Below are 22,222 nucleotides of genomic sequence, written 5' to 3' on the forward strand. Positions count from 1 at the left end.
TCAGGCTCCTGGTTTGGCCCGGACGAGGGACAAAGTGGGCTGGCTGGGTTTGCCCACAGGGAGTTGTCCACCCTCACAGGGGTACCGGGGTTTCTGGAGCACCGAGGTGACCGCTGGTAGAGGCTGATGGTCCCACACACCCTGGGGAAGCAGTCATGAGGGATGTTTGCTGACATGCTGACTGTGTACGGCTGCCGTTTGCCAGCTCCTGGCCAATTTCTCAAGTGCTTTTTTTTTTTAACATTGTCCCCCTTTTTCTCCCCAACTGTACCCGGCCAATTACCCCGCTCCTCCGAGCCGTCCCGGTCGCTGCTCCACCCCAGCCGTCGATCCAGGCAGGGCTGCGGACTACCACATGCCTCCTCCGATACGTGTGGAGTCGCCAGGATCACGCTATTCCCCCCAGAACAGGCGCCCCGACCGACCAGAGGGGGCGCTAGTGCAGCGACCAGGACACATACCCACATCCGGCTTCCCACCCGCAGACATGGCCAGTTGTGTCTGTAGGGACGCCCGACCAAGCCGGAGGTAACACGGGGATTCGAACCGGCGATCCCCATGTTGGTAGGCAGCGGAATAGACCGCTACACTACCCGGACGCCTTTCTCAATTACTGTTGTAAGAACTTTTATTTCCAAGTTGTGTGTTGAGCCAACGAAACAAGCATTTCATTATGAGAATAAGTGTAACCTTACTTTCATGTACGACAAATGAAGTTGAAACTTCGCCCTCATGTTTACTGGACGTACAGCCTTGTACAACGGACGTGCTGTTCGTCTGTTACAACGACCCAGACCAACCTCGGATTTTACTGTGGTACAAATGTCAAATGTATTTGAACATACCCAATATATCTCATCCTAACCTCGCTTGCTGACTGAAACAGGTCGTTGACCGGAAAAGGAGGCAAGGGTGAAGTGTTGGCAGTCACAGCCGAGTCTGTGTAGAGCAAGAGCGGGCCATCCGTATGGGGGCTCTGCATCCTCTGGATACCCTGCCTCCACCCACCGGCTGTGTGACGGTCATCTGTCTAAGTCTGCACTGATGAATTTGCGTGTTAACTTTGTTTGCTTAACTGCCGAAATGGAGTTGAATGTAGACTATTAATCTTCATCAAGCCGGTAGGCAGAGTCTGAAAGCGCTTACTCAACATCTCGTTTGTTTTGCTATCTTGTTCTGGCATGCGCCCACATATTAATCAGGCTGATGTTTTGATCAAGCTTTTGGTTTCTGATCTAACAAAGGGAACCTTGATCAACCTTGTACATGTTGGGCTTGTAACCATTCTGTCATGCTCGATCCTGTAGAGAGAGAGTGTGTGTGTGTGTGTGTGTGTGAGAGAGAGAGAGAGTTTGAGTGTGTGTGCATGGTTCATATTCCTATATTTGTGAGGACCATATAGTCCACAGGTATGGGAAAATGAGGGTCCTTGCCCTAAGAGAGGACATTTTAGGATCAGAAATGGGTTTAGGGTTAAGGTTAGAATTAGGACTGGGTTAGGCTAAGAGTTAAGGGTGTAATCTGATGGTTAAATTGTTCAAGGTTAGGGGCTCGGGGTCGGTCAGTGAGGGGTCCCCACAAATATAGGGAGCTAAAGCTGTGTGTATGTGTGTGTGTGTGGGGGGGCAAATAGCCCCTTCAGGATAGAAAAACCAGAAACCACCTACCTGGTGGGGCCATTTTATTGACCCCACAAGGAAAAGGGACTTTTTTAGGGTTGGTGCTTGGTTTTAGAATTAGGGTTAGGTTTAGGTGAGGGTAAGGGTAAGGGTTAAGGTTAGGCATGTAGTTTGCATGGTTAAGGTTAGAGTTAAAGGTTAGGGAAGGGATGTAAACGAATGGGAGTCAATGAGGGGGCCCCACAAGGATAGAGAAATATACTAGAATATGTTTGTGTGTGTGTGTGTGTGTGTGTGTGTGTGTGTGTGTGTGTGTGTGTACTTGTGGACTCACAGGAAAGAGGCGTGCAGTAGACTGGTTGCAGTGCATGGAGATGGGTGCTGTGTTGTAGAGCGAGTCCAGGACTTCAGCGCTGAATGAGTCCCACTGTAGCTTTGAATACTGCTCTGTCACGCTAACCTCGGCACACACACACTGATCGGTACCCTGGAACCTAGAGAGGGAGTTTGATGGAGAAACGGAGAGAGAGAGAAAGATGGAAGGATGGAAACAAGAGGGAAGAAGGAGGAGAAAAAAGAGGGGGTTGGGGTACAAAGTGAGAGAGTAGGTTTGAGAGGGAGGACGGGTGAAAAAAGGGAAAATTAGGAAATATCTTTCTTTTGGGCGGGGGGGGTTCTTTTTTCCCCTCCCCAACTGTACTTGGCCAATTACCCCACTCTCTCTGCTCCACCCGCTCTGCCGATCCGGGGAGGGGACCACCACCTGCCTCCTCCGATACATGTGGAGTCACCAGCCGCTTCTTTTCACCTGACACTGAGAAGTTTTGCCAGGGGGCGTAGCGTGTGGGAGGATCATGCGATTCCCCCCAGTTCCCCCTCCCCCTTGAACAGGCGTCCCGACCAGAGGAGGCCCGACCAGAGGAGGCCCGACCAGAGGAGGCCCGACCAGAGGAGGCCTGACCAGAGGAGGCCCTAGTGCAGCGACCAGGACACATACCCACATCCGCCTTACTACCCACAGACACGGCCAATTGCGTCTGTAGGGACGCCCGACCAAGACGGAGGTAACACGGGGATTCGAACAGGCGATCCCCGTGTTGGTAGGCAATGGAATAGACCGCCACGCCACCCAGACGCCCCCAATATCCTTTGATTTTGTTTTGGATGAGCACAGGATTGTACAGTACAAGTACAGTGTACCTGGCTTCTGAGACAAAGTGCAGTCGGCAACGTGGTATCTGGGATGGAGTGATAAGCAGAGAGCTAGGAACTGAGGCAAAGAGATCCAGACACTGAAATAATAGGGGGGAAGAATAAATGAAAGATCCTAGAGAGAGAGAGAGAAAGACGTGAAGCGAATGCATGCTTGCACTAATGGGTCCACCTGTTTATGAAGCTGAAATACTTCTGCAGGTATGAGGTGTCGACATGACTCTTGCAGAGCTCCAGCTGAGTGCGAGGGTAGTAGTGTATGTAGTTAACACACATTTCCTCCATGATGCCAAATCCTCCCTACAGAGAGACGGGGAGATACATGGAGGGTGTGAGGAAAAGGATGAAGAGATGGATTGAAAGCATTGGGGAAGTATAGGGAACGATAGGGAAAGAGGAGAATAAGTAAGAAAACAGATTTAGCGCAGAGAGAGGGGAGCGAGATTGTGAGTTCGAGAGGATAAAGGTTAAGAGAGGATGAAGAGATTCATGGAAATTGTGACACCGGGAGGGGAGATGGTTTTTAAAATGTGAAAGAGGACAAAGTTCTTGTTTTCTACTTTTGTTTATGTCCCATGGATCCCAAGCTGGAAATGCTTCCCATGTGGTTGTGGTTTGGGTTAACCTGCTAACATAGCTCCCCATGAACATGTGCAGGCTGAGTATGCTTGAAGATCAGTGCAACAGATGTTGCTGCATAGAGGAGCAAACAAAGTCCTCGGTTGAGGGATAAACTACGAAACAATCATGCTGCCTATCCCTTGTTTCTTACTGTATCGCCAAGGGGCAAGTATGGTGAAATACCTGAAAGAAATGCTGTTTTTGCTGCTTACCACTGTAGGCTTATTCCTATCTTCTGTGTTGTAGGTGCATTGTGTTACGAGGGCATCACCCTGCAGGGCAGAAACATACACGCAGTGAAGAGAGTTGACATTACTTTCTGGGTTTATTTGAAAATACTGAGGTTTTTCAAGGTTACAGATACAATAGTTCTCAAGACTGCCATTGGCCAGTATAGTGTTGGACAGAAGGGTACTTTGCGGAGCTCACCTACTGTGGTATTGTACTATCTAGCTAGCAGGCTTTTAGTTAGCAGGCATTTAGCTATTAGGCATTTAGCTAGCAGGCATTTAGCTAGCAAGCATTTAGCTTGCAGGCAAATCACTGGTACGGCACTGATGTTACCATCTCAGTGCCTACTCGCTTTTGCAATACTACACAGTCTGTGTAATGCTACTTACATTGTAATGCATACTCTCAACGATTTGGAATCAGATCTGTGTACATTGTGACCAGCGGGAATAGTTTTACGGTTGCCCAAAGTATCAGTCAATAGAATACAATGCTTTGTCTGCATGTATCGTTGATTGTTGTAAAATTAAACTTATAATATGTTTTAACTTTCTAGTACAGGCCATGGCTCACACATTTTGTTTGACTGTGTATGTTTTTAATCATATTAAAATCATAATCATACTTACAGGCAATACATTCACCATCTTCCTTAAAACTCTGATTGTCTATGACGGAACATAAAACAAACAATCAGTCGAATAAAAACACACTTTCTGTTTCCTGTTAGCATGTTCTCTGTACATGTGGGAACATGAACTGATGTATTGTAATGCTACAACTAAAACAATTCGAGCAAGGCTCAAAACTATGATATTATTCAGAGGAATTATAGGGGTGCGACCTTGGCAATGAAATGACAATTAATTAAGTTTCCTTTATTGATCCCCTTGGGGAAATTCAGTTAGTGCAAATTAACCCATCCTGGCTGTGATCTGTGTAGCTAGGAGCAGTGGGCTGCCGCCTTCATGCTGCGCCTGGGGACCAACTCCAGTTCTTTTCCCATTGCCTCAGCCAGGGACTCAGACAGCAGGGGCGTCAATTGGGTATGGCAAGGTATGGCAGCATACCTTGGCTGCCTGGTCTGTGTGAAATAATATATTTCAATTACACATTTCTCAGTGTTTTAAATGAGTTGTTGACTGTGTGGTTTTCTCCAGTGGGGGTTTTGTCCATTTACCGGTGACCATTTTTTATTTTCAGTAGCCATCTTTAATTATGTGAAAAAAAGTTTCACTTTGAAAACATGAAAAACAATAATACATACTTGCCATATTGTAATCTGTAGCAGGGCCGAGGCGTTACACCTGTGGCGGGGGATACAGATTCAGCTGTGGGCGATGAGGAATGTCTAGGGGATGTGACTGTATAAATGAAATAAATGGTTGTAGCTAGCTACCGGCACAGAGCCACATGGTTGAGCTGGAATGAGAATTTGAGGGACTTGATTTGATGTCATGTGATGTCAGATGTGACGTCATCTGACTTTGCCATACCTTGGCTTCTGGTGAATTGACGCCCCTGTCAGACAGGAGTATAAACCCTGACATGCATGTTTCTTTTGATGGTGGGGGAAACCGGAGCACCCGGAGAAAACCCACCGCAGACACGGGGAGAACATGCAAACTCCACGCAGAGGATGACCTGAGATGACCCCCAAGGTTGGACAACCCTGGGGTTTGAACTCAGGACCTTCTTGCTGTGAGGCGACAGTGCTAACCACTGGGCCACCATGCCGTAAATGGACGTCGTAGACTGTCAAACATCAAGTTTAACTACATTTTATAATTATTTCTCTTTTTTTTGCAGAAAAGAAATCCATCACATTAAAACCCTCATACTAGACCTAATGGGGATGATCACTGTATTCATAATACATATGATTTGGCACATGAGTCAACTGAGCAGTGTCAGGGTGTCTTTTGAAGAAGTCCTACAGACACCAAAACACTATTCATATTTACATGTCAAGAATATAAAATTCAGGACCACTGAAGACGTGAGCTCTCTTTCGGTGTGGACTCCCTGATAAATATTTCTTATGCATCATACGATGACTTCTGCTGACCTATCCCAAGAATCACTGCATCAGACATTGAAATTGACATTTACCTTGCAGTGTTTAGGGTAAATAGTTTGGTGTGAAACGCCTATGGTATTCTGACATTACTTTAATGCGGTGCTCGTATTTTCAGCGAGCCTCTGCATGTTTTAAACAAGGTTTCATACGCACGCTCGAGTTAATCTGCTATCAACAGCTGCCCGTGATGTTAGCAGGTACTGAAACAGATGTTGTCCTCTATTCAGTATGTGTGTGTAGGAGAGTTGGGGTGGTGTTTATCTGCCTCAGGAAGCATGAACAAGTCACAGCAGATGTTATTTGCAGTTGGTGGAGTACATTCTATTCTCGGTCACACAGACTGAAACTACTTAGCGTATTCTTAAATCAAGCCCGGGTGATGCACATAATGGTGCTTTATGGTAGCCCGGCTTGCAGCCAAATGTTGTAGAAGAAAAGCAGACAAAATGAAGCCACCCATCCATCCATTATCCGAACCGCTTATCCTGCTCTCAGAGTCGCGGGGATGCTGGAGCCTATCCCAGCAGTCATTGGGCGGCAGGCCGGGAGACACCCTGGACAGGCCGCCAGGCCGGGACGACCCTCAAGGTTGGACTACCTCAAGGGTCAAACCCAGGACCTTCTTGCTGTGAGGCGACCGCACTAACCACTTCGCCACCGTGGCAAATGAATATGATCCCCCCCCCCCCCCATTTCTCACCCCAATTGTACTTGGCCAATCACCCCACTCCACCGAGCCATCCCGGTCTCTGCTCCACCCCCTTTGCCGAGGCGGGGGGGGGGGCTGCAGACTACCACATGCCTCCTCAGATACATGTGGAGTTGCCAGCCGCTTCTTTCCACCCGACAGCGAGGAGTTTCTCCAGGGGGGCGTAGCGCGTGGGAGGATCACGCTATTCTCCCCAGTTCCCCCTCCCCCCTGAAAAGGTGCCCCAAACGACCAGAGGGGGCACTAGTGCAGTGACCAGGTCATCTACCCACAGCCAATTGTGTCAGTAAGGACGCCCCACCAAGCCGGAGGTAACACAGGGATTCGAACCGGTGATCCCCGTGTTGGTAGGCAACAGAGTAGACCGCCACGCCACCCAGACGCCCAACCTACTCTTTTTAACAGGTTGAAAATAGGCACATAGGAACAACAGAAATGTATCTGGGGATCTGGCCTTTAATAAAATGTTTTCAACATAAATGATTGCTAGATTGCAAGATCCTTCTTTCTTCTGACTCCTAAAAAAGAGAGAAGTTTGAGATTTCCAGCGACAGTGCGCCATCTTAAAAGCTGCAGTGCCAGCTAGGAAGCAGTTGCCGTTAAACCGTGGCAGCGGCAGGCTCTGAGGTAGCACAATATATCCACCGTGCCATGAGCATTATCATTATTCCAGTGACATAACATGTGACAGTAATTACAGTAATCTCATCTAGCTCTTCCTTTGGGACATCCTGCCCAGCAATTAGTTACCTGGTAATGTGTGCTGAAGTGTTGGTCCTCCTGCACGATCTCCACTTCTCTCCCCTCCCTCACCAGAACGGTCCTCACGCCACGCCCAGCCAAGTGGGTATGGAGCTGGGACGCAAAGATATTGATTCCCCCCGGAGGCAAGGCCTTCAAGAGATGAGTATGTGTGTGTGTGGGGGGGGGGGGGGACGGTTAGCTAACACAAACTACATTTTAATGATTATATAGATACATATTACAGTCATCCACAGATAAAATGAACAATTACAAACACTATATAGGGTTTCATACACTATTAGTTTGGAAATGTGTGAGTTCCAGATCTGTCCTCAATCTGGATCCGGGGTTTTGAATGAACGTGTACTACGTACAATTGCCCTCGCCCCATCCCCTCCCTCCAGAAAAAAAACAAACAGGAAGATGCTAAATATGAACTGATGATGAAAAGAAACCCTTGATTCAACCATCGTCACAGGCCTTCCAACACCCTCCCACAATAGTGATGAATAGGTGCTGTCTCGTTAAACAACCATGGTGTCACCCTGATTAGGACAAGGCCACCAGTCTAATCCTGAATAAAATAGTAACAATAATTAGCAGTCAGGGGAAAATGTGGTTTGCACCCTAACCATATGCAGACTGGAGGGGTGGGAGGGTGCAGAGCATAATGACTCCTGTGGCTGCTCATCAGGTAGCAGGAGTCATTATGCTTCAGGGATGCCAGACAGTAATAGACAGTGTCAGTACAAGCCAGCCATTGAGCTAGCATTGTGCACATACAAGTACACAACTTCTCTCCCCAAAATGCAACGGTATATAAGGCATATATATATATATATATACTTATGTCAGATAAAATAAGATATAACAAGATATAATAATGCTGCTCCTCAACAGAACCAACGTGGACTTTTCCAGATCTGCAGCCCTGTGCCTCACTGAAACCCGGCCTGCTGAGCGTATTCCAGGCAGCTCACTCCATCTGCCGCACTTCCTGCTCCTCTGTGCGGCTCGTGAAATTGAGCTAATGGGGAGAAAGTGGGGAGGTGAGGTCTGCTTCTGTATAAACAAAGGTTGGTGTACAGCTGCCGCGGTGTTGAACAAATCACGCGGCCCTCCCTTCGAGGCCATTTTCATTGACTGTAAACCGTTCTGTTCACCGCGGGAATGTTGGTCATTTATTCTGGCTGGTGTCTATATTGCACCCCCAGGCCTTCGCGAGCGAGGCGTTAAAACACCTGGCTGACCAGATAATAAACAGAGCGCACACATCCAGACTCCCTTCTCATTGTCCTTGGGGATTTTTAGCAGAGCGAACCTCAGCCACGAACTGCCAAAGTACAGACAGCATGTTAAATGTCCCACCAGGGACAAAAACACTCCGGATCGTTACTACTGAAATATTAAAGGACACCCATCGCTCTGTACCCCGTGCAGCCCTGGGATTCTCTGATCACTGTCTGATTCATCTTCTCCCAACCTACAGGCAGTAGCTAAAATCTGCCAAGCCTGTGGCTGAAACTGCGGGAAATGGACCGATGAGTCAAAACTGGAGCTCCGGGCCTGCCTCGACTGCACTGACTGGGGTGTTTCTGAGGCTGCATCTACAGACCTGGATGAACTTACTGACACTGTGACATCTTACATCAGCTTTTGTGAAGACTTGTGTGCCCACCAAAACCTGCTGTACATTTAACAACAGTAAGCCCTGGTTCACAGCAAAACTCAGGCAGCTTGGTCAGGCCAAGGAAGTGGCCTACAGGAGTGGAGATAGGATCCTGTACAATCAAGCCAGAAATACTGACAAAGGAGATCAGGGTATCTGAAAGGGGCTAGGTCTGCAGGACATAACCATCTACAGGAGACCCCCCCCCACACACTACAGAGAACCATCAACTGGCTGACAACCTGAATGTGTTTTACTGCAGGTTTGATAAGCCCCATTCTCACACCCCTCACCCTCTCCAGCCACATCATACAGCCAACTGCATCCCCTGCCAGCCACTTACCCCCCCCCCCCCCACTGACCCTCCACCTGTACTCAGGATCTGTGAAGAGGATGTGTTTCAGCTCTTCCAGAGACAGAAGATCAGGAAGGCACCAGGCCGGGATGGTGTGTCATCCTCCTGCCTTAAAGTCTGTGCAGACCAACTGGCCCCCATCTTCACACTGATCTTCAACAGATTATTGCAGCTTTGTCAAAAGTGCCACTATCATCCGGTCCCAAAGAAACCCTGTAACTCAGGATTGAATGACTACAGGTCCATCGCCCTGACATCTGCGGTGATGAAATCCTTTGAGAGACTTGTGTTGGCCCAACTGAAGGACATTACAGGCCCCCTACTGGACCCTTGCAGTTTGTCTAGATCAGTGGATGATGCAGTAATCATGGGACTGCACTACATCTTGCAACACCTCAACTCCCCAGGGACATATGCAAGGTCCTGTTTGTGGACTTTAGCTCAGCGTTCAACCCCATTATCCCAGACATCCCCCACTCCAAACTCACCCAGCTCACTCTACCAGCCCCCGCTTGTCAGTGGATCAAAAACTTCCTGACAGACAGGAGACAGCGGGTGAGGCTGGGGAAAATAACATCCAGCACCCAGACAATCAGCTCTGGCGCCCCCCAGGGATATGTGCTACCCCCTCTGCTCTCCTTCTACACAAACGACTGCTTCTCAGAAGACCTGTCTGTTAAACTCCGGAAGTTTGCAGACGACTCAACAATCATCGGCCTCATCCAGGATAGTGACGAGTCTGATACCGACGGGAGGTTGTACAACTGGCCCTCCGGTGCGGGCATAATAACCTGGAGCTGAACACATCCAAAACTGTGGGTATGACAGTGAACTTCAGGAGGAGCCCCCCGAACACTGCCCAGCCCCCCTCACCATACCTAAATGCATTGTATCTGCTGTGGATACCTTCAGGTTTCTGGGATCCACAATCTCCCAGGACCTAAGGTGGGCGTCCAGCACATACAATAATCAAAAAGGCCCAGCGGAGGATGTACTTTCTCTGTCAGCACAGAAAGTTCCACCTGCCTCAGGAACTGCTGATGCAGTTCTACTCTGCAGTAATTTAGTCTGTTCTCTGCACATCCATCACTGTCTGGTTTGGATCGGCCACCAAACAGGACAGGGACAGACTACAACGGACAGTCAGGACTGCAGAGAAAATCATCGGTGCCAACCTGCCCTCCATTCAAGACATACATCTCCGGAGTCAGGAAATGAGCAGGCAACATTACTGCAGACCCATCACACCCTGGTCACAAGCTGGTCCAACTCCTCCGCTCTGGTGGGCGCTACAAAGCACTGTACCCCAAAAAAACCAGATATAAAAACAGTTTCTTTCCAAAGGCTGTCACCCTTATGAACACTTAACATTGTCATGATAAATCTTAGCACGCTGTTTATATTGTATATTGTATGTATACATGCATTTTCTGTCATGTCCGCCTACCTCATGTGTATAAGTAAGTAATAAGTAAGTATTTCAGCATCTTTGCACTCTGCATCACTGCACTATTGACTTCCTGTTTCACCTGTATGTACTCATTCCATGTATATAATCTATGTTAAGTACACTGTGAGAGTCACTAAACTGGAGTCAATTTCCATTATCTGCCAACATACATGGCCAAATAAAGATGATTCTCATTCTCATTCTGATTCTCATTCTTATAATATTCATGGGACAATAGCAAAGCAAAAGATCACGTTTTACAAAAATTAGCTTTTCCACAGCTTTTATACTTTGACTCAAATGTATCTGGTTATTGTGTACTGACGGTTCATGTGAACTCAGGAGTGTATTGTTTAGGTACATTTATTGGTATGTAGGATCCAGACTAGGAAAGACTAGAGTTCTTAATCTTTTTCAATCCAACTTCTAAATAAGGTCTTCATGCTCTACTGTGGGGGCTAATTAAAAAAAGTAAATAGTAGCAATTAATAATAATAATAATTAATAGAAATTAGTAGTAATAATTGATAAACAATAATAGTAATAATAATAATTATTAGTAGTAGTAGTAGTAGTACTAGTAGTAGAAAAAAAGTAGAAATTCAGTGTCCAGTGTCTCACAGGCCATTTTTATTGCTAAACCACAGTATAGAGTGCATGCACTACATTGCACACTAATAGTGTACCTACAGTGTGTGTGCACTTGGATGTGCAGTAGCCGGTGAGGTGGAAGCTGTGCTGTTTGGGCGGGACAGCCATAACAGGAGTATAGACCAGACCCAGCTCCATGATCCCTGCATCATACCGTCTCAGGCTTGGAGTGTAAAGCAAGCGTATCCCTGATGAGTCTTGCCGGCCTGAAGGGAAAATATGCAACACAGACCTCCAGTCACGTAATCAAGGGGTAATGAGGCATTTTAGGTTTTAGGATTCTGGCCTCGTTGGCCCATACATATGTATACGTAAACATAAAAAACCCATCTTTGTTAACATTGGTTGTGTGAGCACTGTGCTCTGTGAAAGACAAAGTTAAAACTACATTGTTCTGTGGAAAACACCTTTTTTTATTATCCCCCCACCCACAGACACGGCCAATTGTGTCTATAGGGACACCCGACCAAGCCGGAGGTAACACGGGGATTCGAACCGGCGATCCCCGTGTTGGTAGGCAACGGAATAGACCGCCATGCTACCCGGACGCCCCATGTTATTTTCTATCATTGCCAGAGGTGGGCTAACAGAACCATTTGTAATGTATGGGAGGATGGGAGGAAAGAAGAGAGAAGAGAAGTGGATGCCAGCGGTAGAAGGGGAAGAAGGCAGGGAAAACAAATTGAGAGTTTTAAAGAAAATGGGGATATCCAGCCATCGTTAAACTGCAGAGGAAATAGGTTTTCTGGTGGCAGAAAAAAGACTGACGGGAAAAAAAGGGGACGCAGAAGAGCTACACAACACAAATGACTTGGTTTAACAGAAAAGATAACGGCAAACAAAATGTTTGCAGAGGTCCACCAGAAACATACAGGATTTGTGTATTCGTTCGGAAGGCGGCAGACAGACGGAGAGAGAAGGTGGAGGACAGAGAAGAATATCAATGGGGTTCGATACAGTGGCATGGTATAGTTAGGCCTAAAGTTATGGATCTGCAGCATGTGATGCTCTTGGGCCTTGGCTCTGGGAAGAAAGTGAGAGGAGTTGCTGATGTGTGTGTGTGTGTGTGTGTGTTTGTATGCCAGTGTGTGACTGCACATGTGTGATGAAGAGTTTAAAGGTAGAGTAGACCCGCTACCTGATGACACAACACAGGACTGGGACCTGATATCCCTCCCAAAATGTCTGACAGGGCTTTCAATACAACAATTAACGCTAAACAACAGCCAAACACAAGGTCCTGAAACGCTGTAAATGGTTTGATTACATTGGTGGTGTTTGTAAAAATGGAAGTAAAACAAGCCCATATTTCATAATTATATACTATGTAAATAACTCAATTTTATATGGCCAAACAAATCACAGATTGGACCTTTAAAGGTGTGTGTGTGTGTGTGTGTGTGTGTGTGTGTGTGTGTGTGTGTGTGTGTGTGTGTGTGTGTGTGTGTGTGTGTGTGACTGCATACCAGACAGCAGAAGGGGATTGTGGTAATGGACCTCCAGTCGGAGAAACCTTGAAGATCCAGGCCCACCCAGAGGTAGTCCTGCATCAGGAGGATAGTAAAATGCCTGCAAACGAACATACACACTAATGACTACGGGTCATTAGTGTGTCATATATATATATATATATATATATATATATATATATATATATATATATATATATATATATATATACAAGCTCACAGTTTTGATAAAAAGTATTTTTCTAGTCTGTTTCCTACTGACTCTCTAACACAAAGCTTTGACATTTGTCTGTGTGGAGGAAATTGAAAATGGGGCATCAAGAAGATCTGACTCTACAAGTGACACACAAACGAAATGTACAACGGCCAATCACATTAAACGTAGCGATAGAAACATGTGGAGGATAACTTTCTACAAATAACACAACCCACTTATAAGTAAGTGATCTTCAGAGGATGGCTGTTGGCATGAAACCTCCTTATTTAAGCAGTGGGTTTAGCTTTCTGAGGTCTAAGCTGCTCTACCTAGCATGGAGGCCTCTGATATTATCTGGAGGAGTGAGATGCTCCCATGGCAAATGAGATGTGCCGGATTCATGTGACTCCCCAAAGAAGAGGACTCCGAGAACACTGAGCAGTTTTGAATTTGCTCCCTGCTCAGCGTTGACAGCAAGACCTTCTCCAGCAGTGCCGCAAAACAAGTGTGAGCCTTCCTCCTGAGTAGCAGCTATAAAGACACATTCGTGCATGGACAGGGTTGTCCAGGCGTCCCTAGCTGTTTGGAGAACACCAGACTGGTGACTCGGTGTATCAGAGGCAAGAAGAAAAAGGGGATTCAGCAGTTTTTATGGTTTGATCTTTCTAGTTCATTTGGTTTGATTCCTCACAAGCAAGTAGAACTTGATTTGAAGAAGCATCATGTCCCCCTAAATGTGCCAGGCCTCATCCTGGACTATCATGACAACTTCTGGATGTGGGACTCCTCTGGCCCAGTGACATCAAAGTGCTGGTGAGTGTCATTGCACGATGCTGGTTAAGTCTCCTGAAGTGTGGTGTTATGGACTCTCAGATAGTCTGGGGTAAGGCAACCAACAATCAGACCATTCATGGATGACCCAACTGTGACAACTTCATTTCATCAGGGGGGACATAGTGAAAGAAGTAAAGGTAAGTTTACTATCACAGATGATTTAGCGCGGATGGCACGGTGACGCAGTGGTTAGCATGGTCGCCTCACAGAAAGAAGGGCCTGGGTTCGAACCCCAGGGTTGTCCAACCTTGGGGGTCATCCCGGGGCATCATCTGTGTGGAGGTTGCATGTTCTTCCCGTGTCCACGTGGGTTTCCTCCACGTGCTCTGGATTCCTCCCACAGTCCAAAGACATGTAGGTCAGGTGACTCGGCCATACTATAAATTGTCCCTAGGTGTGACTGTGTCGGCCCTGTGATGGACTGGCGGCCTGTCCAGGGTGTCTCTCTGCCTGCTGCCCAATGACTGCTGGGATAGGCTGCAGCATCCCTGCGACCCCGATTAGGATAAGCGGCTTGGACAGTGGTGCGATGGATGGACGATTTAGTGGAAATTAAGTTAAGTCAAGAAAGTCTTTGGTGCTTAGACTCCACAGGAAGATTTTTTTTTTTTGATCGATAGGCATCAGCCCTGAGCAGCAACATAATAAATCCAATGGAGTCCAGACACCGGTGGTGGTGGCTGATGACTTCTGCTGAGATTGATAAGGCTGATGAAGAGATGAAAATGATGATCTGCAAGGAGTAGGCAGTGAAGGGGAGGTGAAAGGGCGTACATAATAGCAGTACAAACGTACTAAAGGCAGCAAAGGAAACATTTACAAAGACAGCAGCAAGATGATAGGCTAACGATGGAGGTGTGACGCTGCTTGAGAGATGAGAATGGTAGGGCCAAATGGGAAATATAACTACAGACTCATGCATGTACAAGATAGTCTTCATGACTGGAACCTCGCTAAAGTTCTATTTGTGCTGAGTGCTTGATGGATCATGCAGGGACTACTGAAGCTGACAGCTTTGGCACACGAGCTTCAAATCATCTAAGTCCCTTTCTCTGGTTCTCAAGAAAGGGAAGGTGACGGTCAGATTTCAGCTCAGGTTGAGCAGATACAACTGATTCCATCAATCACTCAAAAGCCTGTAAATAACTTGGGGAAAGGTATCCAGGATCGCCACTACTCTAGGGAAGAAGAGGCAAAGCTCATAGAGGAGGTTTGGACCACGAAGAAAGAGGAAAGAACAAGGAGAGCAGTAGCCACAAAAGCCAGGGGTTATACACTAAGGAGATGGAGTTGAAGGTCACCTAAGAGGACATCTGGCAAAGGGATGTTTTCATTGGTGGCACGATCAGGACCTGCAGACCACAACTGAAGCCATCAGCAAGGGGATTAGCACCAGAAAGCAGGTCTACCCCACCACCACCACCACAGTCACCTTCATAAGAGAATTGCTCAAGCCAGGAGTTGGGAGAGTGCTAATGTAAGGCGTGGGAGGCAAGGTGGAGGTGGGCATCAGGGCTTTAGTGGGCAATTTCCGAGCCAAGCTATGGTGCTCTAGACATTACCAGGCCAAGCAGAACAGCCATCAACCACTTGGATGCAGCTGAGAAAGCTTTATGATGAGAAAGAGTTGGGGAGAAAATCTTGCAGTGTTTGTCTTCCGTCTCAGAGACCTGCTCATGTACTCGTTTGACTCATTTTCTCACTGACCTACTGTACTGTACAACTCTATGCCTCATCTTTGACTGGCTTTGTCTTTTGTTAAAGGTCATGACATGAATTTCCTTTAATGCTGAGCCGGTCTGATTGATTACCTACGATACAGCCAACAATAAACTTTTACATCTAATGTAGGTTAGCTGAATAACACCTAATGTATAAATACATTACCACAGCGCAAATAAAACTGGGAATTCAGTTTCTCTGAGCAAAACACTGCTTTGTTGTGCCAGATCGCTCTTGTAATTAACAGTGAGTGCATTTATTTTATGTGACCTTTGCTTTTTCTTATTTAAATCTAATCATCTAAGTACGTAAATGGTATAAATTGTTACAATATCGCATTGCAAAATACAGGGATATTATACCATAAACATCCATCCATTATCCAAACCGCTTATCCTGATCTCGGGTGCTACAAATCTAAACAAAGCTTTTACATCCTTAAAGTACATCTAACATTCTCATGTTAGCTTTCACACGCTGAAAGTCTTTCTTTAAAAAGACCCACAGACCCACAAATTAAGAAACACAGTTCTATTATGTGTTCTACTATATGTGATACTAGGTGTTCTATTATGTGTTCTACTAGATGTTCTACTAGGTGTTCTACTAGATGTTCTACTAGATGTGATACTAGGTGTTCTACTAGATGTTCTACTAGACGTTCTACTAAACGTTCTACTAGATGTGATACTAGGTGTTCTACTAGATGTTCTACTAGGTGTTCTACTAGGTGTTCTACTAGATGTTCTACTAGATGTGATAGTAGGTGTTCTACTAGATGTTCTACTAGACGTTCTACTAGATGTGATACTAGGTGTTCTACTAGATGTTCTACTAGATGTAGTACTTCTGCTATATCCACTGCATTTTGGCTGTGCACTAATGGCTTGAATATTCTGTTTTCTGTTGTTGAACCTGAGGATATACATGGTTAGATGTGAAATTGGCCCATCATTCTATAATGCTGCTTCTTTACTGTGTGCCGAGGTTTTTCCCTGATCAATTTTTTTGACATTTGAATCAAAGTTTTTCTTATTCCAGTAAAAAACAATTCTTTAGCTGGCGTTGGACCTGATGGTCCCCTATCTAGATTTTCTTTGTCATGTTTGACTTCCTCTAGGTTATTACGTACATGTCTCTCAAACCATTTCTGCTGATGTAGACAGTATGGATGAAAGAGAATTCCGAGATAATCCCGTTTTCCGTATTTGAGGTTTTAGTTTCTATGTTTTTGTCTCTTTCTCGCTCTCTTTTCCTTCTCTCTGCATTTGTTGTTTCCTTCTCTCACTATGCCCAAAATGAAATACATTACTGTTCTTACACTCCTGTATTCATTGGGTGGCACGGTGGCCCAGTGGTTAGCGCTGTCACCTCACAGCAAAAAGGTCCTGGGTTCAAACGTCCAACCTTGGGGTTCATCCCAGGCCCTCCTCCGTGTGGAGTTTGCATGTTCTCCCCATGTCTGCAGTGGGGTTTCTCCGGGTGCTCCGGTTTCCCCCACCATCAAAAAGACATGCATGTTGGGGTTAATACTCCTGTCTGTGCCCCTGACCGAGGCATGGCAAGAACAGGAGTTTGTCCCCGGGCGTTGCACAGCGGCCTCCCACTGCTGCTAGCTACACAGCTGGGATGGGTTAAATGCAGAGACGGATTTCCCCACGGACATTAATAAAGTGGATCAAAAATTACAAAATTAAAAAAAAATTCACTCCCTCTTTTCTCTGTCCCTCAGTTCCTTCGGTTTCTTTCGTTCTATTTCTCTCTCTCTCGCTCTTTCTCTCCCTGTGCCCCTCCGTCTTCTGTGAGGCCATGCTTCTGTTAAAATGTGGTGCCAGGCAGAGTGAAACAACACCATTATGAGGTGATGAAAGAGGCCTGCATAATTCCCACCTCATCTTGTCCTAACAACTCACACCAGGCAGCCTGCTTGGTTTTGGTTTGGCTGGCATGAAATTCAGTCCACGAGCAGCCACGCTGGTTGTGATGCAGTTGGCAACATAAGAAAGCAAAATGGAGACTATTCACTCTTTCCATAGCTTTACATAACAGATTAACTGTTTTCTTTGTATGCTTGCTGGTTGAATTTGCTGGCCGCTCAATTGACTGGCTGGCTGTTTACATGTATTGTTTTGTTATCTGGCTTCGTTGACCATTTCTTCACCGGTTGGTTTTTTGGTTGGCCTATATGTTGGCTGGCTAACTGATTTGCTTAAATGGCAAATGGACTGTATTCATACGGCACTTTTCTGGTCTACCAACCACTCGCAGTGTACGCCTCACATTCACCCATTCACACACACATTCATACACCGATGGCGGAGGCTGCCATGCAAGGCGCCAACTCGCTCATCAGGAGCAGTTAAGGGTTCAGTGTCTTGCTCAAGGACACTTTTGACACGCTCTCCGCAGGAGCCGGGGATCGAACCAGCAACCCTCTGGTTACTAGACGACCCGCTCTAGTTGGCTAGCTAGTAAGCTGACTGGTTTTCCTTTTGGCGGGTTGCTTAACTGCATTGGAATATGAATTATGATGACTCTTATGCTCGGGCCTCTAGCATCCTCCTGCCTCATGCGTCCTTCACCTACCTCACTGTACTCGTAAATAATTTGTGCATGTGATTGTGCGCCTGTGAAAGTGAGTGTGTTCCTGTATCTATGTTTGCATGCATACATGCATGGCTGTTTGAAATATTGTTGTGTCTCTCAGGTATAACTTATGATAGGTATACTACCACAAGAAGGTGACGTAAAAAGGAAGTCCACTTTCTCTCATTCTTTCAGTAGCTTCACCACTTTCTTCTGGTGTTTGTCTGTTTTGTGTGTCTGTGTTCGTCTCTACCACTCCAAATCTGTGTTCATCTCCAACTCCCCGACCCTCTCCATCTGCGTGCACATCTGTATTGTGTTCTGTCATGTACCGTACCTCAGCGCCCATGGCCCATGCAGCCAGCACGTGGCGACAGTGGTTGAGTTTGCCCGGCTTCATCTTGTCATCGCAGGAGCCGCTGTACTGTGGAACATTCTGGATTTCTGGGGAACACTCAAATACCTCCATGTGGTGCACGATGGCCTCGTTTCCTGTGGTTACCGCTGACTCATACTGACAGCAGCCAAGGGAGTGAGTCGAGAATAATTATTCCACCTGTTTTTTTTCCCCACACAATTATGCTGCCACAGATAGTCACACCCACAGAGCATCTTTAAATAGACCGGAATGGAGTTAAACGAAAATCAATTAGCTCGAAGTTTATCAAATCAAATGATTTTGAACATGTTTGACATTAGGTTTTAAGTGTTTGTACCATGACAATGTGGTTCTTGGGCATGTTTTTAGGAAGCTCCACGATAAAGCACCAGTAGGTGGTCTCCTGGCTTGGTATGATGACATTCGGAGCCAGGACCTCCAGGATCTCTATGTCTGGGGGCAGTGATGGGGATGGAGTGTCAGGGCGTAGCATTAAAACCCTCTGCACCCCAGTCTGGATCTGAGACAGGTCCAGTTGGTCCAGTGAGGAGACTGAATGATCCAGAAACCCGTAGATGACGTGCACAGTACCCTCCTGACCAATGAGAAAAGAAGCACTGTTTTTATAGTACATGCACAGCAGAACCTGAATGGAAGAATCGTGCAAGTTAAACCAATAGAGGCGTTGGTAATAAGGCTTAGACGGACTACAGTAGAATTTTCTACAATGTTCTCATTTAATCTAGTATTTGTTTGTGCATGAAATTCAGAGTATTGAAATATTAAAATGCAACCCCTAAGACATAGTTTTGATGAATATATTTGCAAAATTATGAATATTTTCTATCACTTTATGTGCACAAAATACAGCAGTGAAAAGATAGAAGATGTGCAAAATAATTAAGCAGCAATTTAAATGAACAGCAAGTTTCTTAACTGCGAGGTGCCTGGTGAGACTCATCTATAAATCTGATTTGACTCAAACGTGACAATGAAGACATGACGTACAGGCAGAAGGTCAAGAGGTTGTGGTCTTGACCCTACGAGGATCTTAATACTGTGGGGCATCAAGTAACCAGCTGCGGAACTTAGTGGTCTGAGAGGGCGTTTCTTTATTCGGACCCCCAATTACCCCACTCTTCCGAGCAGTCCCGGTCGCTGCTCCACCCCCTCTGCTGATCCGGGGAGGGCTGCAGACTACCACGTGCCTCCTCTGATACATGTGGAGTCGCCCGCTGCTTCTTTTCACCTGACAGTGAGGAGTTTCGCCAGGGGGATGTAGCGCGTGGGAGGATCACGCTACCCCCCCCCCCGAACAGGCGCCCCGACTGACCAGAGGAGGCGCTAGTGCAGCGACCAGGACACAGACCCACATCCGGCTTCCCACCCGCAGACACGGCCAAGTGTGTCTGTAGGAACGCCTAACCAAGCCGGCGGTAACACGGGGATTCGAACCGGCGATCCCCGTGTTGGTAGGCCGGGCGCCCGGGATGTGCGTTTCCTACCCGGTGATACAGCCAGGAAATGAAATCAAAGCAGTTCACTTCATGCCGAGGTTGATGTGCGAATGGCGGGGAAACTAACTCAGCTTTTATTTGACGCACGTTCCCCGCCGGTTATGCTGAGTCCTCCATTGGGCTGCGGGCTGACATATAATCCTTTTTTAATAACAGGGGGGAAAAGATACGTCTTACTCAAGTCGTAAAACAGAAGGGATCTTCAAAATTAGGGCCATTAATAATGTACGGGCTGTGACAGAGCTGCCGTATGAAGATGTGAAATGGATCTTTTCAGAACCGGAGCGCCAATTTACACACAAGCGGCCGTTTCCTTTGATAACGAGTTAACTTATTAAAACATTTATACACGCTACATGTGAAACGATGATGAAACCCGAGAGCCTTTTTATGAATGAGCTCGAGACTGAGTCCCCATCGGCTCTATTTTCGGGAAATTGGGCGCGGGACCAAGTGCGAGCGTGAGCGTGCTGAATATGTTTTTGGTAATGTGGTCGACAGTGAGGCTGGATTAGGATGAAGACAAGATGAAGGGGCGTCCGGGTGGCGTAGCGGTCTATTCCGTTGTCTACCAACACGGGGGTCGCTGGTTCGAATCCCCGTGTTACCTCCGGCTTGGGGTGGGGCAGCGACCGGGACGGCTCGGAAGAGCGGGGTAATTAGCCGGGTACAATTGGGGAGAAAAAGGGGGAAATTATACGAAACAAAAAAAATTGTGATGAAAATGTTTACCTTAGCACGTGCATTTTTACTGACACAGTTTCCATGCAATAACATGATAAACCAGTGTTACTGCGCCACTGTGGTGACCCACCTCTATGACGTAGTCCCGAGGATCACACGTGCTGAAGGGTCTTTTAAAGAGCACATACATTCCTGTGGGAGTCCGCCTGGCCTCGATCAGCTGGTAGTGCTGTTTTTCGTCTAATGACACCCGACCTTCACTGTCGCTCCATGCGTCCTGGAGGGAACATGCACGCACGCGCGCACGCACGCACGCACGCACGCACGCACACACACACACACACACACACACACACAGCAGAGACTGCAAATGAATGAAAGTGAATAAAACATCAATTCCAGCGGCCTTTAGGGTCAGGATACTTTACGTGTTGTTTGTTCGTTTATTTGTTTGTTTGTGTATTTTCTGTTTAAGATGTGACCAGGTAGGCTACTCCTTTAGCTCTCTCCCTCATCTTTAACGCTTCACACTTGTTCACAAAGACAAGATTTGAAGAGAAATAATCACAGGGAACATTTTCCCCTGACCATACTCACAACCCGGAGCAGTGACATAGCAAGCCATACTCACAACCCGGAGCAGTGACATAGCAAGCCATACTCATAACCCGGAGCAGTGACATAGCAAGCCATACTCACAACCCGAAGGAGTGACATAGCAAGCCATACTCACAACCCGGAGCAGAGACATAGCAAGCCATACTCACAACCCGAAGGAGTGACATAGCAAGCCATACTCACAACCCGGAGCAGTTACATAGCAAGCCATACTCACAACCCGGAGCAGTGACATAACGAGCCATACTCACAACCCAGAGCAGTGACATAACGAGCCATACTCACAACCCGGAGCAGTGACATAACGAGCCATACTCACAACCCGGAGCAGTGACATAACGAGCCATACTCACAACCCGGAGTAGTGACATAGCAAGCCATACTCACAACCCAGAGCAGTGACATAGCAGGCCATACTCACAAGCCAGAGCAGTGACATAGCAAGCCATACTCATAACCCAGAGCAGTGACATAGCAAGCCATACTCACAACCCGGAACAGTGACATGACAAGCCATACTCACAACCCAGACTAGTGACATAGCGAGCAATACTCACAACCCAGAGTAGTGACATAGCGAGCCATACTCACAACCCAGAGTAGTGACATAGCAAGCCAGGCCGGACTGACTGGTTAAATGAAATGATGCAAGAATAGCCAAAGTCTGCACACTCTCTTTAGAAAAACGACAACTAATCTGAATACTTTTGCAGTAATAGGTGACCACTTAATATACATAATCAAATCTTTGAGGGAAAAATTTTGATTTTTTTTTTATTGTGGTTAAACCTTTTTAAGTCTGTGGGTACAGTTTGAGGGGATGGCGAACAGCTTAGGCTAATTTAGTTCAACTGCTGGTTGTCTGCCAGGATCAAT

At 46.6% G+C, this 22,222-nt stretch overlaps 1 protein-coding gene across 1 annotated transcript in view; it reads right to left on the reverse strand.

The window, feature by feature from the left end:
* The window catches only part of dbh (dopamine beta-hydroxylase (dopamine beta-monooxygenase)), a 34,053-nt gene continuing 11,831 nt past the window's right edge, over positions 1 to 22,222 (reverse strand). The window contains exons 2-12 of the mRNA XM_056290457.1: positions 20,859 to 21,005; positions 18,865 to 19,122; positions 18,486 to 18,662; positions 12,808 to 12,910; positions 11,381 to 11,547; positions 7,223 to 7,366; positions 4,313 to 4,351; positions 3,665 to 3,724; positions 3,004 to 3,131; positions 1,954 to 2,113; positions 1 to 141 (exon numbers count right to left, since the gene is read on the reverse strand). Of these exons, the coding sequence (XP_056146432.1) occupies positions 1 to 141; positions 1,954 to 2,113; positions 3,004 to 3,131; positions 3,665 to 3,724; positions 4,313 to 4,351; positions 7,223 to 7,366; positions 11,381 to 11,547; positions 12,808 to 12,910; positions 18,486 to 18,662; positions 18,865 to 19,122; positions 20,859 to 21,005 (1,524 nt within the window). The remainder of the gene's footprint in view (positions 142 to 1,953; positions 2,114 to 3,003; positions 3,132 to 3,664; positions 3,725 to 4,312; positions 4,352 to 7,222; positions 7,367 to 11,380; positions 11,548 to 12,807; positions 12,911 to 18,485; positions 18,663 to 18,864; positions 19,123 to 20,858; positions 21,006 to 22,222) is intronic.

This window comes from Lampris incognitus, chromosome 12, assembly GCF_029633865.1.
Source record: "Lampris incognitus isolate fLamInc1 chromosome 12, fLamInc1.hap2, whole genome shotgun sequence".
NCBI classification, from domain to species: Eukaryota; Metazoa; Chordata; class Actinopteri; order Lampriformes; family Lampridae; genus Lampris; species Lampris incognitus.